Raw genomic sequence first — 20153 nt, 5'->3', positions numbered from 1 at the left:
CTTCCCCAAAGTCACATAGTAAAGACAACATTTGATAGTTACATAAAGTAACCTAAGAGGTGGGATTGACTTGAGGTAATATCTTGGGTTAGGAAATGCTCACAGCTCTCCTGGCATGTCTTGCCAATAAGATCGCTGTTTCCAGACCAAAATTCTTTATTGTCAACAAGTGTAAGAAATTGTAATATTCCTTATTAGGTCATAATTTAAAATTCATGTGTAATATAAGTATACATGGCAGATACCCAGGAATAAACTTAACAGAATATGGGAAAGATATGAATGGAGAAAATCATACCAACTTTATTTTACATTAAGAAAAGTAGACTTAGGCAGGTTGCAGTGGCTCATGCCTGTAATCCCTGCACTTTGGGAGGCCGAGGTGGCCTTGAGGCCAGGAGTTCAAGACCAGCCTGGCCAATATGGTGACTCCTGTCTCTACTAAAAATACAAAAAAATTAGCCAGGCATGGGGGCACATGCCTGTAATCCCAGCCACTCGGGAGGCTGAGGCATGAGAAATTGCTTGAATCTGGGAGGTGGAGGTTGCAGCGAGCCAAGATCACACCACTACACTCCAGCCTGAGCAACAGAGCAAGACTCTGTTGAAGGAAAGGAAAGGAAAGGAAAGGGAAGGAAAGGAAAGGAAAAGAAAGGAAAGGAAAGGAGAGGAAGAGAGGAAGACAAAGAAAGAAAGAAAGAAGTAAATATAAGAAAAAATACACTATGTGCATCAATGAGAAAATTCAACATAGTTAAGATGACAACTCTCTCCAAGTTAAAAATTAAATATAATTACAATTAAAATTGCAGCAAGGTTTTCATGCTATTTGAAAGCTGACTGCATTAAATGTGAGGCTTTGTAGTGCCTTTAAGGATCATCTGGGGGAGTGTAGAAAGTACTATTCAGGCATTTATTTAGGTTTTAAAAGCTGATGCTCAATCTACTAAACTTATAAACTGAAAAACTACCTGTTCCCCTAAGCTTTTAACTTCAGCTAAAAATCCTAATCTATTTCTAAGTTTAGCAAATTTTAGTGGTCCTTTTAAAGGGGACTTTGAATAAAATTTAGTTCTACTCCAAAGTTTAACTATTTTAAACACTTTAAATCATAGTTAATTTTTTTCCTTTCTTTTTGAGACAGGGTCTCACTGTCACCCAGGCCGGAGGGCAGTGGTGAGATCTCAGCTCACCGCAGCCTCAACCTCCCAGTCTCAAGCAATCCTCCCATCTCAGCCTCCCGAGTAGCTGGGACTACAGGCACGTGCCACCAACCTCGGCTAATTTTTGTATTTGTAGTAGAGACAGGGTTTCACCATGTTGCCCAGGCTTGTCTCCAACTCCTGGACTCAAGAGATTCTCCTGCCTTGGCCTCCCAAAGTGCTGGGATTACAGGCGTGAGCTGTCACGCCAGGTCTAAACCATAGTTATTAATATATTTTATGTTCCTTGTAAGTATTGCAATTATCTGATTTAATAAATAAAACCTTTTCAAGTATTTCAATTATTTTCCTAAATCTAATCAAATTCACAAATATGTAAAAAGCAAGTTATTTTATGTATTCCATGTCACTGTATATAACTATTATGGCTGAATTGTGTCCCTCTAAAATTCATATGTTAAAATCCTACAGCCTGGCCAACATTGTGAAACCCCAAGTCTACTAAAAATACAAAAATTAGCTGGGCATGGTGGTGCATGCCTGTAATCCAGCTACTTGGGAGGCTGAGGCAGGAAAATTGCTTGAACCTGGGAAGTGGAGGTTGCAGTGAGCTGAGATCACGCCACTGCACTCCTGCCTGGGTGACAGAACAAGACTCCGTCTCAAAAAAAAAAAAAAAAAAAAAAAAATCCTAACCCCCGGTACCTTGGAATGGGACTGTATTTGGAGACAGTGCCTTTAAGAGGTAATTAAGTTAAAATAAGGCTATATGAGTAAGCCCTAATCCAATATGACTGGTGTCTTTATAAGATATTAGGACACAAACAGGCACAGAAGGAAAGCTTTGTGAAGACACAGAGAGCCAAGGAGAGATACCTCAGAATGAAACCAGCCATGCCAACACCTTGCTCTTGGATGTCTAGCTCTAGAACTGTGAGAAAATAAATTTCTATTGTTTAAACGACCAGTGGTACTTCTGTTACAGCAGCATTAGCAAACTAATATACCTTGACTCTTAATTAATACACATAAGGGCATTTTCCATTTACCTCTAAAGGCTTTTGAATTTGAGGAATTCTCTCATATCTTAGAATCATTCTTAATGATATAGAAATAGTATTAGATTAATTTTCATGGCTTTGTTTGACTTTATCACAATTGCCATAAGGATTCTGACAATTCTAAATTCATGTGGAAAAGCAAAAGATCAAGAATAGTCAATAAATTTATGAAAGAAAAAAATTGTACAGGCTTTCGTCCAATCAGATATGAAGACCTATTATAAGGGTTCAGTAATTAAGACCCTGTGCTACTGTTAAAGGTATAGACAGATAGACTAATGGAATAGAATGCCCAGCTCTATAAATAAGTAATAGAAGCACTAAATGAGGAGAAAAAAGATGCACTATTTAATAAATGATTGGTTATCACTGGTAACTAGAAAGCCAAATAGGAAAATACTAAAAATTAGATCCATAAATCAAAACAAAGCAAAACAAAAACTTCCAGGTGGATTAAAGTCGTAAATATGAAAAACAAAAATTCTAAAACTTTTAGAAGACAATAAAGGAAACTCTTTTTGTGGCTCCTTGGCAGGAAAGGGCTTTGATTGATTTCATTTTCTAAACCAAATACAAAAAGCACAAACCGTAAAGAAGGGCTGATAAATCTGACTACTTTAAATTTAACTTCTCTACAACAAAAGATATCCTAAAGAAAGGGTAAAGAAAAGCCATAGACTGGGAAAAGATACTTTCATTGCTTATAACCGCAAGCCTAGTATCCTGAATATGTAAAGAGCTTCTAGGCCAGGCACAGTGGCTCACACCTGTAATCCCAACACTTTGGGAGGCCGAGGTGTGTGTATCACTTGAGGCCAGGAGTTTGAGACCAGCCTGGTCAACATGGCAAAACCCCGTCTCTACTAAAAATACAAAAATTAGCCAAGCGTGGTGGTGGGTGCCTGTAATCCCAGTTACTTGGGAGGCCGAGGCAGGAGAATTGCTTGAGAAATAGAGGTTGCAGTGAGCTGAGATCAAGTCACGGCACTCCAGCCTGGATGACAGAGCCAGACCGTCTCAAGAAAGAGCTACTGAAGTTTAGTAAGAAAAATACAAACATCCAGTAGGAAATGGGCAAAGTATATGAATACGCAATTCACAGAAGCAGAAATAAAATAGATCAATAAACAAAAAGATCTCCAGCCTCCCTAGTTAATCAGGGATATGCAAATTAAAGCCAAATTGAAATTCCATTCCATCCAACAGATTTGAAAAATTAAAAAATATCTGACAGCACCAAGTACTGAAAAGCATGTGGAGCAAAAGGAATTCTCATTCTGCTGGTGGAAGAACCAATTGGTACAATCACTTTGGAAAGCAATTTGGCAACACTTAGCAAAGCTTGAAGACACTCATCCCTAAGTCTCAACAATTTTATTCCTATGTATATGCCCTAGAGCAGGGGTCCACAACCCCTGGAACTGGGCCACACAGCAGGAGGTGAGCAGTGAGCAAGCAAGCAAAGCTTCATCTGTATTTACAGACACTCCCCATCACTGGCATTACCGCCTGAGATTCGCCTCCAGTCAGATCACCAGCGGCATTAGATTCTCATAGGAGCTTCAACCCTATTGTGAACTAAGCATGTGAGGGATCTAGGCGGTGCACTCCTTATAAGAATCTGATGCCTGATGATCTGAGGTGGAGCTGAGGTGGGGATGCTTGCACTGGGGAGCAGTTGCAAATATAGTTTAATGTTAGCAGAGGTTTTACTGCACGGAGACCATAATAAATCAATTGCTTGCAGACTCATATCAAAACCCTGTCAGTGAGTGGTAAGTGGCAATTAAGCTGCATCTGGTGGCAGGCTTTATAGTGGCAAGTGAATTGATGTACTTCAATTATACAGCTGCATCTGGTGGCAGGCTATAAGGCACAATTCAACACTTACTTTAGTCTGTGGATGGCCCACCCATTATTTACCGCTTCCATCCACGCTTCTTTCCAGCACTTGTCTCAGTCACAGTTTTGGTAAGCACACAAGCTAACCCCAGCCAAAATGAGTAAAAAACAAACATCACTAGAGAGCTTCTTTGAAAAAGGAGAAAGACTCAATGATGAGATAGAAGACTCTAAGAATGCCAGCGAAAAGAAAGCTGCATTTAAAAGAAAACACCAAGGGTCCTACTTAAATTACTCTTTGCAACAGGTAATTCACATTCTCCAAGCTCATTTTGTATAATACTTGGTAACTCTCTATCCACTGAAACTATGAAAGCTTCAAAACCGCTTTACCACATGGAGACCAACCAACTTGCATTAAAAGACCAGGTTTTGGAGTTTTTCAAAAGAAAAAAACATGAACACAAACAGAAGCAATTATTGAAGGCCACTACCCCATCAAGTGTGTCTGTACCGAGACCATCAGTCAATGGCTAACCACATTGCTAAAGCTAAGAAGCCCTTTACTATTGGTTAAGAGTTGATCCTTCCTGCTGCTAAGGACATCTGTTGTGAACTTTTAGGAGAGGCTGCAGTTCAAAAGGAGGCATGCGTTCCTCTTTGGCTAGCACCACAACTAGACAAATTGATGCAATAGCAGAGGATATTGAGGCATAATTGTTAGAGAGGATTAATAAGTCACCATGGTATACAATCCAGTTTGACGAGTCTACCAATCTTGACAACAAGGCAACAATGCTTGTTTTTGTGAATATATTTTCAGGAGGATGTGCAAGAGGCTATGTTACGTGTACTTTTGTTGCCAGCCAACACCACAGCTGCAGAACTATTCAAGTCTTTAAATGATTACACATCAAGAAAACCGAATTGGCCATTTTGTGTTGGTATAAGCATAGATAGAGCAACTGCCATGACTGGACAGCTTTCTGGCTTCACTACTTGGGTCAAAGAGGTTGCTTCTGAATGTGTCTATGCACTGTGTCGTCCATGGAGAAATGCTGGCTAGCTGAAAAATGTCACCTGAACTTCACAACGTTTTGCAGGATGTGATTAAAATTATCAGCTATATTGAAGTACCTGCCCTTAACTCACCTCTGTTTGCACAGCTCTGTGAGGAGATGGACGCAGAGCACACTCATCTTCCTTATACACAGAGGTGAGATGGCTTTCTAAAGGTAGATCACTGGCCAGAGTTTTTGAGTTAGGAGAGCTGCTACAGAGATTTCTTTTAGAAAAACAGTCACCACTGGCAGCACATTTCAGTGACACAGGATGGGTGGCAAAACTTGCTTACTTGTGTGACATATTCAACCTGCTCAGCGAATTCAATCTGTCACTTCAGAGGAGAACAACTGTGTTCAAGTTGGCAGATAAAGTGGCTGCATTCAAATCCAACTGGAATTTTGGGGGTGACAAGTCACCACCGGGATTTTTGACGTTTCAAACATTAGTAGAGATTTTGAAAGAGACTGAGCCAGGGCCTTTTTTCTCCTAGCCGGTGCATGATCACCTATCTCACATTCAAAAGAGTAATTGGCATTACTTCCCAATTACAAAAGACCTCCGAACTGGGAAGGAATGGATCCGTGACGCATTTGTGAAAAACCAGGTGAATTAACTTTGCCCGTGCTAGAAGATCAACTGCTTGAGACTGCAAATAATGGTGGCTTTAAAAGTATGTTTGAGACAACTTCAAATCTCCATATGTTCTGGATTAGAGTCAAGGCGGAATATCCTCAGATTGGCACCAAAGCACAGAAAAGCCTGCTTCCATTTCCAACATGCTATCTTTGTGAAGGAGGGTTTTCTGCAGTGATAGCAACCAAAATGAGATTACAGAGTAGACTGGACATAAGCAACACACTTTGGGTGTCAGTATCCCCCATCACCCCCAGATGGGACTGTCTAGTTGCAAGAAAATAAGCTCAGGGCTCCCAGTGATCCTACATTATGGTGAGTTGTACAATTATTTCATTATATGTTACAATGTAATAATAATAGAAATAAAGTGCACAATAAATGTAATGCACTTGAATCATCCCGAAACCATTGCCACCCCTAACCCCTGTCCGTGGAAAAATTGTCTTCCACGAAACCAGTCCCTGGTGCCAAAAAGGTTGAGGACCACTGCCCTGGAGAAACACCTTCACATGCACAAGAATATTTATTGCGGCATTGTTTCTAATAACAAAAATACGAAAATAAATGCCCATCATTGAGAAAGTGGACATGTTATGGTATACTAATTAAGTGACACACTATATAGCAGTAAACAATGAACTAAAGTTACATAACATGTAACATGAATACTGACAAGGGCAAAAAGCAACTTTTATAACAATATAGACAGAGTGTTATTTATATATAGCTTTAAAACATGCATAACAAAAACAACTATTGTGCATGGATACACACTTTCAGCAATCAAAAAAACAGGCTCCAGAGAAAAATGGCAAAATGTTAAGGTTTGATACATCTCCCACAAGTATGCCTGACAAATTTTTCCTCTTTACATTTTAGGAGTGAAACATTTGTTATAACAAAGTTTAAACAGCAGAATAAAATTATTTTCAAGTTATCTCCTTCCCAGTAAAGTTTTCCTTCTCTTCGGTTGTAATAATTTATCCATTTATCAAATTTTTGTTTTGGATTTTTTTTTTAAAAGGATCTTTTTTTCAAGTAGCTTCTACCCATGTAAGGACGTTATTAAACCAAACAGTAGGACATAAAGCAATAATAAGGAAGAGACGTATAACTTGCAAAGAGGAAGGAGAGTTTACATCTGTCTGGAGCAGCCAGAGAAAACTCTAAGGAGATGCATTTCAGCTGCCTTTAAAGGGAGATGCGTTCACCAAGGGAACAGACATTCCACGTAGAGGGAATAGCTTGTACAAGGAAATGGGGATGGACACAACAGGTAACATGGAGCAATACAGTTGTCCCTCAGTATTCGTGAGTGATTTGTTCCAGGACCCCCATGGATACCAAAACTAGAGGATGCTCAAGTCCCTGATATAAAACGGCTTGTATTTGCATATACGCACATCCTCCTGTATAGTTTGTCTCTAGATTATTTAACAATACCTAATACAATGTAAATGCTATGTAAATAGTTGTTATACTGTATTGTTTAGGGAATAATAACCTAAAAACTCTACATTTCAGTACAGACTGATATTTTTCCCCCAATATTTTCAATCGGGTTGGTTGAATCCACAAAACCCACTGAATGGAAGAGCCAAGTAGGGTGAGGTGAGGCCTTGGAGGGAGGATATCAAAATAAGTGGCTAGAAAGGAAGGAGGAGCATGAGGTGGAAGCCGGAATGTGTGGGAACTGGTGCTGTACTTGCTCACCAAGCACCCTGGTTAGAGCTGAAATAACTCTCTTATGCCACAAACTCCTAAGAGACATAGTTGGGACCAGAACTGGCGCCTGCTGACTTCTGGGTAATCCATCCCTGGTTGTGAAGGGACGGCCGTGCCGCCACAAAGGCTCCGAAATACACCAAGAGTTTATTTTCGGGGCTGCTCGTAGTCCAGTCCTACTTGGGTTTCCCATTTCCTATCAGCCCCAAGCCACCCACGGATGCTCCCCGCCTCCAGACATCGCCCTCCACTAGGTCCCCAGATCGCTTCTAAAACGCGACCAGGGGCCGGGAGCGGTGGCTCACGCCTGTAATCCCAGCACTTTGGGAGTCCGAGGCGGGCGGATCACGAGGTCAGGAGTTCGAGACAAGCCGGGCCAAGATAGTGAAACCCCGTCTTTACTAAAAATACAAAAAAACTAGCCGGGCGTGGTGGTGTGCACCTGTCATCCCAGCTACTCGGGAGGCTGAGGCAGGAGAATCGCGTGAACCCGGGAGGCGGAGGTTGCACTGAGCCGAGATCGCGCCATTGCACTGCAGCCCGGGCAACAGCGCAAGACTCCGTCTTAAACAAACAAACAAACAAACACAACGCGACCAGGAGTCCCGGAAGCCTGCGTGCACGAACTCTCAACACCACAAGTCCCAGCATGCAACGCTCCCTGTCGGAAAAGGGCCTCCCTTAGCCACTAAGTGGACCATCATGCAACGTTCTCTGATGGGGCGGGGCTGTCCACGGGGGAGGGGGGGCACACTTGTGGCGTCGCCTCAGCAACTCCAATTGTGTGACAGAATGTGCTTCCGCTTCCGCCTCTGAGCCCTATGAGCGAGAGTTACGCTACTTAGTCGTCGTGACGCCATTCTTCTGCGACGGCGGGGGCCTGGAGCTTCCGCGCGGTGGCTTCACTCTCCTGTAAAACGCTGGAGCGGCGAGTTGTTGCCTGCGGCTTCTGACCTGAGAGCGAAGGGGAAAGCGGCGAGATGACTGACCGCTACACCATCCATAGCCAGCTGGAGCACCTGCAGTCCAAGTACATCGGCACGGGCCACGCCGACACCACCAAGTGGGAGTGGCTGGTGAACCAACACCGCGACTCGTACTGCTCCTACATGGGCCACTTCGACCTTCTCAACTACTTCGCCATTGCGGAGAATGAGAGCAAAGCGCGAGTCCGCTTCAACTTGATGGAGAAGATGCTTCAGCCTTGTGGACCGCCAGCCGACAAGCCCGAGGAGAACTGAGACTGCCTTACCACCGCTGTGCAGGGCACCTCTCCCAGCGTTCCTCCGGTTTGCCAATCCTCTTGAGTATTCCTGTCTCCAAAGGACCGGCTCTCCATTCTCCTGCGCCTCGTGCTCTCTGCGTACAGAAGTGCTTGCCCCGGGAGTCCCGCCTGACCTGCCTTCATGTGAGAACAGCATTGGGAGACCAGCAGGACCCCTGAGAACTGTGCTGGTGGAGAGGTCCTAGAGCCGGCAAGCGTTTGAGAGCATGGCGCTGGAGTGAGATGGGATTTGGCGTCTGGTTTTTGGCTAATTGGTTGTCATTGGCTTTTTCCATAAAGTTTACAAATCGTTCAGTCTCTTGGTGTGAACTTCCTGTGTTGGGGTGGAAGGCTCCGGAAAGAGCCGAGCGGGAAGTGGGTTTGGGTGAGGGAGCGCATGCCAGTGTCCATGGCCAGGCACTTAGATCCTCCCTGTCTACCTTTATAATTAATTCCCCGACTGCCACTTCTCCCAAGAGCGTTATTTTCAGGCCCACAATGCCTTCAGTATTGAAATTAGTGGTTATTGTATCCCATCTTCTTTTTCTCCCGTTTTAAAAGTCTTTGCAGCTTTGCTGTCATTGTCCTCCCTAGCCTCTTTAAAATGCAGCTTTCTTTTTCTTGGGAATTTGTGGCCGTGTCTCCAGAAATGACAAGCTGGCAAGCGAGTTCGTCCATTCTACATTCAACAAATATTTGTTGAGCTCTATGTGACAGGCATTTTCCCATGTTCTTGGGGCTTACATTATGCTGGTGGTGGAGAAAGGAGGTCAAACACTGTAGACGTAATAAGCAAATGTTAGAAGATGCTGCGGGGAGGGGAGAAGAATGTATGTGGTGCGGGTGGGAGTAGCTGGTAGGGCTGTAATCTTAAATATGATGCACAAGTTATTGAGATGGTGACATTTGAGCAAAGACTTTAGGAAAATGAGGGAAATGGCCATGCGGAAAACTGGAGAAATTGCTTTCCATGAAGAGGGAACTGCCAGTGCAATGGTACTAACGCTGGGAGTATGTCTGGCTTATTGGAGGAACTTCAAAGAGGCAAGCATGGCTGGAGGGAGTGAGCAAAGGGAAAAGTAGAGGGACAGGTAATGGAGGGGGAAACAGTAGAGTCTTGTAGGACAATATATGAACCTCTGAGGAGCCATTGGAAGGTTGTGTTTTTTTTAATTTTAGTTTTTAAAAATACGAGATGGATCTTGCTATGTTGGCCAGGTTGGTCTTGAACTCTTGGCCTCGAGCAATCCTCCCACCTCAGCTTCCCAAAGTGCTGGGATTACAGGTGTGAGCCACCACTCCAGACCATTGGAAGGTTTTTACACAGAGAAGTCACGTGACCTGGCATAGCTTAAATCAGTGGTGGCTTTGGAACTCCAGGCTGGAGTGCAGTGGCATGATCATGGCCCACTGCAGCCTCAACTTCCAGGGCTCAAGCAATCCTCCCACCTCAGCCTCCCAAGTAGTTGGTACTACAGGTACGTGCCACCATGTCCGGCTAATTTTTGTGTTTCTTAGTTTTTTTGTAGAGATGGGGGTCTCATGTTTCCCGGGCTGCTGTTGAACTCCTGGCTCAAGCAATACACCCATCTCAGCCTCCCAAAGTGCTGGGATTACAGGGGTGAGTCATTGCACCTAACTTTTCATTACACTAGAAAATTGTTGAAGACACCAAAGAGCCTCTGTTTATGTGGATTGTGGCTGTTGGTATTCACCACCATAGAAATGAAAACAAAAGTTTTAATTCATTGAAAAATAATGAAAATTCTCAGGTCAATGGTAAAAATAATGATAATAAAACCATTTCATGTTAACAAAAACTTTTTTTGTTTTATGAAAAATGGCAATTTACCAAGACATAATTTAGTGAGAAGAATGGCTTCTAAGAAAAACCGGTTTTTCAAAGGTCTTCTGTGTTTGGCTTAATAGAGGACAGCTTGATTCTCATATCTGCTTTTGCATTCAAACTGTTGGGATATGAAATTTTTGTCGAAGTATGAAAAAATCCACTTCTCATAAATATTTAGTATGGGAGGAATATTTAACTTTTTCAAATAGATGTACATATACTTCTTTGATATTCTACTAAAACCCAACAAGTGGTAGTTTCTTAAAGGTTAGTTACAACATGGAATCTGAAACTGGTTTAATGAACTTTTTATTCTGTTCCATTAAAATTCATTCATGTATCTTGAGCTTTGAATGGATCTTTTACCCATACCTGATTTGGAACATCATGCATCAGTCATCTGAAAAGTAATGGGTTACTGAGTTATACAGACCTTCCAAATGTTGTTACATTCATTATACATATCAAAAATCACATTGATTAATATCATCCCTGTCTCAGGAAGGTTTTATAGTATTGGGAAACTGAAAAACCTACCGTGAAGGGTATAAGTTTTCCACAAGTTTAAGTTTTTACTTGATAGCTTGAACTTGATCAAGCTATCAAGCATGAAGTTGATAGCAAATATTATTGTTTTCCTTTAAGTGAAAGGCCCACTTGGTTCATTTTCAAGAAAATGTCTGCCAAATACATACCCAATACATACCTAAGTCTGAGTAACAAGATACAGTTTGTCATTTTTTCATGTAAAAATGTGCCTTGAAAAAAAAAAAAGGTAGCCAATTCAGTTTGCAACTCAAATAATAAAATGTTTTTCCTTGAGAAAACTGTTGTCCTTTGGTAGGCAGCAGAAATGCTTTATGCATATTACCAATTTCATCACACAGAATATTAAAAGACATCTTAAGGGCTAAGATTTCATAAAGTTAGTAATTTTTACTGCTTCATCAAGCACATTCTTAAGTGAAACTGAGTTTTTTTGTTTTTGTTTTTACTGAGGGTGCATGGCAATGAAGTATACAATGACTAGCAATACATTTTTGTGCCCCTCCATTGATTCATGCTAAGTGCTGGTAGTTTTATCACTATTGCTTTTGCACCATCTGTGCAAATGCTAACAGTAAGAAAGGCAAATAAAATCTTACTTTTATGAAAATAGTTTTGGCTTCAGTTTCCCTGGGATTTCTTTCTTACCATTTTTACTGGAAAGAATGACTGATAGGAGATTAAACTATGTTTGTTTACACTTGGGTATTTGGCCGATATTTTATCAAAAATGGATGAGATCGCCGGGCGTGGTAGCTTACGCCTGTAATCCCAGCACTTTGGGAGGCCGTGGCGGGTGGATCACAAGGTCAGGATATCGAGACCATCCTGGCTAACACAGTGAAACCCCGTCTCTACTAAAAATACAAAAGTTAGCTGGGCATAGCGGCGTGCACCTGTAGCCCCAGCTGCTGGGGAAGCTGAGGCAGGAGAATGGTGTCAACCCGGGAGGCAGAGCTTGCAGTGAGCCGAGATCGTGACACTGCATTCCAGCCTGGGCGACAGAGCAAGACTCCGTCTCAAAAAAAAAAAAAAAGAAAGGATGAAATGGGCCATCACTTCAAGAAAAGCAGTTGAACTGTGGTTTTAGGTGATCCCTGTGGCTGCTGTGTTGAGAATAGACTTGGGTAATGTAAAAGAAAATAGATTGTAATAATTGGCAATTAAATAAAAATGTCAACACTAATTTTTTTTCCTCTTTAAAGAGTAGCAGAGTCAAACTAAGTCACCATCCTTACAAAACTTGATAAAGATATACGAAGTGTCATTAGAGTGAGCTCCTGTCCCCAATTCAAGGCTGTAGCAGTAGACCAAGAGAGATTGCAGACTGCATTGGAGATAGAGAGGAAAGGACTGGATATATGGTATGGGATAGCATATGTAAAGAAATGAGTAACATGTACAGTAAGAATTTAGGAGGAAGTCAGTAACTTAAAGACCTCCATGAAGAGTGAGGTTTCACAAAGGCAAGGATTTTGGTCTTTTTTACAAACCAATATATCCTAAGTATCTAGAATGATGTCTAACACATCCCAGGTGTCCAATAAATCTTGAGTGTTGAATATCAAAGGACAGCTTAATCCAGGTGATATACTGGGCCCATGCTAATTCATGTTCTTAGGCAGTCTTTAACTTTACCATAATAGGTAATACTAAAGAAGAGCCATTTGAAAACATGTTTCCTATAGTATTAATAACAGCTAACATATTGAGCATTTTTATGGTGTGCTAAGTGTTTTGTGTGATCTTTGGGTGGTACTGTCTTCATTTTACAGATGAAACAGGTTCAGAAAAGTAATTTGCACAAGATCGCACAACTAGTAACCAGGTTTTTCTAGTTTCAAAGTACAAAGTCTTGTACTGTTGCCCAAGTAGGTCTAGTATACAAAAATAATATTAGAATAATTTGAAATAAGTTGTCTCAGATTTTTTAAATGGAAATACTAAAAGTTTAGTAGATTATATTGAAAGAATATCAGAGCAATATGAAAGATCTCATATAACCCTAAGTAAAAAATGTAATTTGAAATATATTGAATAAGGATTGAATAAAAATAATCTTAGTAGGAAGCACAATTGTTTTGTGTGGAAACACATTTCAAGTATCTGAAAGTAAAAGTGCAGTCCAAATAAATTTAATCGAGCCATTCTGTTTTTGTTGTTCTCATATAAGAGAATATTTGTGTCAAACACAGGAGGGCAGCAGATGATACTCAGATGGAAATTACTTTCAGAAAAAGATCTAAACTTGTAGATTCCTGATAACTTCGGAGAAAAATAAGCGGTTTCTATATTTATTTAGAGTGATGTAATTAGAAAGCCACTTGGTAAACTATAAAGAATTGGGCACGTTTTTCATTTGACAAATTTTAGTGATCGTTTTACAGGTGACTATATTATGCTTAAAAGTATGGGACAAGATATGGGCCCTTTGAAAGCATGCTAGTTGGAGAAATAAATATAGCGGCACATAAATAACTTTAATATGTAGTAGCAAGTGATAAATGCTAAAAAAAAGAAAAATTTAGAAAAAAAAGGCTACAGGAGTGTACAGGAAGAGATTATTGCAAACCGCCAGTTAGGTACTAGGTGAGGGCATTAAGAAAGGCATTTGGGCAGGGCCTTGACTAATAAAACTTACACTTTTTTTGTTTTGTTTTAGATTGAGTCTTGCACTGTTGCCCAGGCTGGAGTGCAGTGGTGCAATCTTGGCCCACTGCAATCTCCGCCTCCCAGGTTCAAGTGATTCTCCTTGCCTCAGCCTCCCAAGTAGCTGGGATTACAGGCACCTGCCACTTGGCCTGGCTAATTTTTTTGTATTTTTAGTAGAGACGGGGTTTCACTATGTTGGCCAAGCTGGTCTTGAATTCCTGACCTCATGATCCGCCTACCTCGGCCTCCCCAAGAGCTGGGATTACAGGTGTGAGCCACCACACCTGGCCAAAACTTACACATTTAAGACTAGGGCAAGGTTGCTTAGCTGCCCTAGCAAGGGCAGGATAATTCAAATCCTTTTTCTCTATTAAAACCTTTTCCAGGCTGGGCACGGTGGCTCACGCCTGTAATCCCAGCACTTTGGGAGGCCGAGGCAGGTGGATCATGAGGTCAGGAGTTCGAGACCAGCCTGACCAACATGGTGAAACCCTGTCTCTACTAAAAATACAAAAATTAGCTGGGCGTGGTGGTGTGTGCCTGTAATCCCAGCTACTCATGAGGCTGAGGCAGGGGAATTGCTTGAACTGGGGAGGCGGAGGTTGCAGTGAGCCGGGATTACACCACTGTACTGAAGCCCGGGCAACAGAGCGAGACTCTGTCTCAAAAAAAACACAAAAAACAAAACCATCTCCATTACTTCCATTAACTTCTTATGGCTTACAAGACCTCCCACCCTTTGGCCCCTGCTTCCCTGCTTTCATAAAGCTAGAAAACCAGGATCTATGTCCTAGGTTGATAACAATAACATAAAAATTACTGTTTACTATGGGCGCACTATGTGCCAAAGACTAACATCAACATCTCAGTTTTCATGACAAACTTGAGAAAGTTATTATCCCATTATACTAATAAGCAAAAATATTAGGAAAATTTAAGGGTTTTGCCCAATATCACTCAGCAAGTAAGAGCTAGAGCAGGGACTTAAACTAGCATCCAGTCTCTTCATGGGGTCGATGAGGGTTTCCAGAAATGTATTTTACAGAATTCTGATTTTCCTTGAAAAATTATCAATAGTTTTTTGGGGTTTTTTGGTTTTGTTTTGGTTTTGGTTTTTAGGGATAAGGTGGGGGGGGACTGTCTTGGTAAAATAAGTTTCAGAAATGCCATATACCTTGGAGATTCATGCTTCAGATTATTTAAAGTTTTATAGTAAGAAATTTTGCTTGACCATCATTTCCTACATTTATTTAATCCTGGAATTTATTTTCTCAAGAAATACAAAGATAATTCTGAGAAAAATATTTCAGGGATACTGCTTTTGGTAATGAAAACAGTTTAGAATAGAGAAATGATGTATTCAACCCTGAACTCAAGGAAGATAAATTTGGCAGCAGTGTGTAGGTTGGAACTCATAGCCACAATAACTTTCCTTTCCTTGGGTTGTAATTCCATCGCTGAAAGCGAATACCTTTGTGAATGGAAATTCTTTGTTCTCAGCTCTGATTCCTTCCACCTCTCTTAGACTAGCAAATTAAAGATATTACAAAGAAAGGAGACATTAATTATATTGCACAAATTAGTTACGAAGCTATGTGTAGCTCATTCTTTTTCAGGACAAGAGCAAGAAGAAAACCAATACATTTTGTTCGTTAATTTTATTAATGTCTGGAAGATGTGTACTGATGAGGCATCAGTACTGAATGATCTGGCAGCCAACAGTTGATCTGCTTTGGAGAGATGACAATTTGTTCTTAACTGGCTTTTCATTTCACATCGCACATTTCTTCCAGCTCTCTCTGTCCTGCATCTTTTTTATGTGTGATACACACATGTGCTCCACCACGCCTGCCCACTCAACCCTGAAATACCAAAACCTGGAGCGGAGGGAGTGCTGGGAGGAAACCAAGACATTGAAGAGTCCGTCTCATCTCTCACACTACACAAAGGGTCTGGTACAAATGGCTCTTTCAAGCGCTATCTGTGATCTGCGTTAGCTCAGAATCCTTCCTCGTCTCTACTTCCTTCATTTCCTAGCCACTGTTCTCAGTTGTTATCTTGTCCTTTAGGCGTCCCTCTTATCACTCTGTCCTCCTACTTCAGTGAACCTTATCCTTGCTTCCTCCATGTCTCCTCTAAAAACAGTGGCCTTTAAAGCAGAAGTGTCTTCATAACATTACAAACGAAGGGAAAATACAGTAGGTGATTTGAGGCCCTGTGGTACAGCATCAAAGCGTTTAGGGTGTTCATCATCTCAGCCTCCCTCTCCTCACCTCCAAGCCCCGGACCAGCAGACTAGGGCACTCATCTCTGGTTCTGGCCCACTGCTGTCTGTTTCAGAATTCTGCCTTTAAAACGATATCATTGGTATTAATACTATCTCATTCATCAGTTTTGATATGAGAATCGAATGATGTGTACCTTGTAGAAAAGTTTGTCTCTTTCTAATTAAACAAAAAAAAGGTACACAGAATAATATAACATGGAGATACTTCTACCTCACATTTTGTCCAATTTCCTTCCCTTTTTTCTATTTTTAAAACAATTTGCAAATTATGTATCTATGCCCCTTTTTAAAACTGAAAGGAAGCATTGCAGGTAAAACTATTGTCTCCTTTGACCATTTGTAGCCCAGTCTCTCCTGTGTCCTCATGTCCAACCCTACCCCCACCACCAAAGTAATCACTTCTATGAGTAAGTTCTTCCCGTATAGCCATTACATTTTATAAACATATATTCGTATCCAGGAACCATATGTAGAAGTGTTATTGTGTTTTTAAAAATATATGTGTATATGCATACATATGCATATGTATATACACATATGCATACATATGCATATGTATGTATCTATACATATGCATATGTATGCATATGTACATATGTATATACGTATGTATATATGCGTATATGTATGCATATGCGTATATATACATCTATATACATGCACACAAATGAAACTATCTGGCAGTTTCTCAAAAAGCTACACATAGAATTATCATATAATTCAACAATTCCATTTTTAGGTATATAACCAAAGGGATTGAAAGCAAGGACTGGAATAGATATTTGTATGCCAGTGTTCAATGCGGCATTATCTACAATAGCCGAAAGGTGGAAGAAATCCACAGGTCCACTAACAGATGAATGGATAAACAAAATGTGGCATATACCCACGATGCAATATTATTCTGCCATAAAAAAGGAATGAAGTTCTGGTACATGCTATATAGATGAACTTGAAGACATCATGCTAAATGAAATAAGCAAAACACAAAAAGACAAATGTGGTATAATTTCATTTATATGATGTACCTAGAATAGCCAAATTCATCAGGACTGAAAGTAATAGAGGTTGTTAGAAGTTTGGGGTAGAAGCAATGACATATTATTGCTTAATGGTTACAGAATTTTTGTTTAGGGGTAATGGAAAATTATTTCCAAAATAATCACAACATAGTAGTGATGGTTGTACAAAACTGTGAATTAATGCAAGTGAATTAATTGTACACTTAAATAATTAAAATGGCAAATTACATGTTATGTATTTTTACTGCAATTTTAAAAATTAATAATACATTTACCAAAACCCATTGAATTGTTCATTTTATTTTTAAATTTATTTCATTTTATTTTCCTAGAGACAGAGTTTTGCTATGTTGCCTAGGCCAGAATGCAGTGACTATTCACGGGCACAGTCATGGCGCACTGCAGCCTTGAACTTCTGGGCTCAAGCAATCCTCCTGCTTCAGCCTCTGGAGTAGCTGGGACTACAGGTGTGTGCCACTGTGCCCTGCTGAATTGTTCACTTTAAATGGATGAATTGTGCAGTATGTAAATTATATCTCAATAAAGCTGTTTAAAGTAGATATATATGGTATTATATACATATGGGTTATATACATATTATACATATACATATACGGTATTATGCATATAATTGATATTATAATCTACCAACATATTATACCTATAATTGTATTACAGTATATTCAGATATGGTATTATACATATAATTGAATTATATATGGTATTATATGTTATGGTATTATAGAGTATCGTATTGCACACATAATTTAATTTAATATATTATAGTTTTTTGTTTTTTGTTTTGAGACAGGGTCTCACTCTGTCGCCCAGGCTGGAGTGCAGTGGTGCGATCACAGCTCACTGCAGTGTCAGCCTCCTGGGTTCAAGCAATCCTCCTGACTCAGCCTCTCACTTAGCTGGGACCACAGATGCATGCGACCACACCTGGCTAGTTCTTTTTATTACTGGTAGAGCCAGGATCTCCATATGTCACGCAGGCTGATTCCAAACTCCTGGGCTCAGGCGATTCTCCCACCTTAGCCTCCCGAAGTGCTGGGATTACAAGCGTGAGCCACTGTGCCTGGCCCACACGTTATATTTTTGAGATCTATCCAAGTTGAAAGCTATAGTTACGTAGTTCATTCCTTTTTAACACTATGTCATAGGAATATACTACACAATTTATACATGCATTCTCTAATTAAGGGTACTTAGAATGCTTCCAGCATTTTATTATTTCAGACAGTGCTGCAACAAACATTCTCATATACGTCTCCTCAGATGCGGGCAAAATGTCCTCAGTATATAGGTGTGTGTCATGTGTTTTCAAATATTTAATGTATTATATGAATGTAGGCTTCTTATTTTTAGAACCTTTACTCTTAGCCATTTATTTAACACACATTTATTGAACCTGCACTGGGGCAGATGGCGTCACGGTCTCTGTGGATCTCACAGTCTGCAGCGAAGGAGGCATGTAATCAATTGGTTAGAATAAGAGGTGATGGACTCTTGAACACTTCAATCTCTACAAAGCAGCTCCTTCCACTCTGTTTTTCATCTGGACCTTCCTCAGCTTCTCCCTCTTCCTTTCCTCTGCTTGACCCCTTTTCCTCCCACCATTTCCAGTTATTATCTAAATTCCTCAACCAGTCTTCTAATTTTCTCAGCCTCTCTTTCAAGAGAGGTTCTTTAATCTTACTTCGTCCATCTCACCTTGCAAAAAAGTGTATCAGCCTTAGAATACATTTTTCTAAAAATCAGTTTAAAAGAAAGAGCAAAATGTGTATTTTCCTATGAAATTTAGGAGCTGAACATCTCTTATTTCTTGTGTTTTTCTGCTAGGTTAACTTGGACTTTGTATCAACAGTCCCCAACCTTTTTGGCCCCAGGGACCAGTTTCATGGAAGACAATTTTTCCATGAACCAGGGCTGGGGAATTGGGGGATTGGAGAGTTGAGGGGGTGGATGTGGGAGGTTTGGGATGAAACTATTCCGCCTCAGAGTCTCATAAGGAGCATGCAACCTAGATCCCTCACATGCGCAGTTCACAATAGGGTTCAAGCTCCTATGAGAATCTAATGCTGTCACTGACCTGACAGGAGGCAGAGCTGAGGCGGTAATGCTCACCCACCGCTCACCTCCTGCTGTGCTGCCCAGTTACTAACAGGCCACAGACCAGTACGGGTCTGCAGCAAGGGTTAGGGACCCCTGCTTTAAATGATAAAATCTCTTGAAGCAAGAACAACAATTTTAGCTGATGCTATTCATCATGTAGCTTAGCATTTAATGCACTATAGACACTTTAAAAATATTTGAAAAATATTTGTTGACTGACAATACTAGTCAGACCATGTAATGCACAGTCCTAAGCACTAAAGAGTGATACAAAGATTATGAAAACAAGGTCCTGCACTCACAATTAATAAAGAAAATGAGGCTGGGCATGGTGGCTCCCACTTGTAATGCCAGCACTATGGGAGGCCGAGGCAAGCAAATTGCTTCAGCTCTGGAGCTCAAGACCAGCCTGGGCAACATGTCAAAATGCCATTTCTACAAAAAAACAAAAACAAAAACAAAAAAATTAGCTGGGTGTGGTGGTACGCACCTGTGGTCTCAGCTACTGAGGAGGCTGAGGTGGGAGGATCACTTGAGTCCAGGAAGTCAAGGCTGCAGTGAGACATGATTGTGCCACCACTGCACTTTAGCCTCAGTGACAGAATGAGACCCTTCCTCAAAAAAAAAAAAAAAGTAGTAGGCCAGGCAGGGTGGCTCATGCCTGTAATCCCAGTACTTTGGGAGGCTGAGGTGGGCAGATCACTTCAGGTCAGGGGTTCAAGACCAGCCTGGCCAACATGGTGAAACCCTATCTCTACTAAAAATAAAAAATTAGCCAGGCGTGGTGGTGCGCACCTGTATTCCCAGCTACTTGGGAGGCTGAGGTAGGAGGACCACTTGAATTTGGGAGGTGGAGGTTGCACCCAGCTGAGATCATGCCACTGCACTCCAGCCTGGGCAACAGAGCGAGACTCCGTCTCAAC

General features: G+C 40.9%; 1 protein-coding gene across 1 annotated transcript; it reads left to right on the top strand.

Moving 5' to 3' along the window:
* Window positions 1-8117: 8117 nt before the first annotated feature.
* Window positions 8118-9071, top strand: SF3B5 (splicing factor 3b subunit 5). The gene has a single exon (XM_054491534.2). It carries the CDS (start codon window positions 8473-8475, stop codon window positions 8731-8733), a length of 261 nt encoding a protein of 86 aa, XP_054347509.1. The 5' UTR covers window positions 8118-8472; the 3' UTR covers window positions 8734-9071.
* The last annotated feature ends 11082 nt before the right edge of the window (window positions 9072-20153 follow it).

The sequence above is a fragment of the Pongo pygmaeus genome, chromosome 5, assembly GCF_028885625.2.
Source record: "Pongo pygmaeus isolate AG05252 chromosome 5, NHGRI_mPonPyg2-v2.0_pri, whole genome shotgun sequence".
NCBI classification, from domain to species: domain Eukaryota; kingdom Metazoa; phylum Chordata; class Mammalia; order Primates; family Hominidae; genus Pongo; species Pongo pygmaeus.
This window is presented reverse-complemented; position numbering and strand designations above follow the sequence as displayed.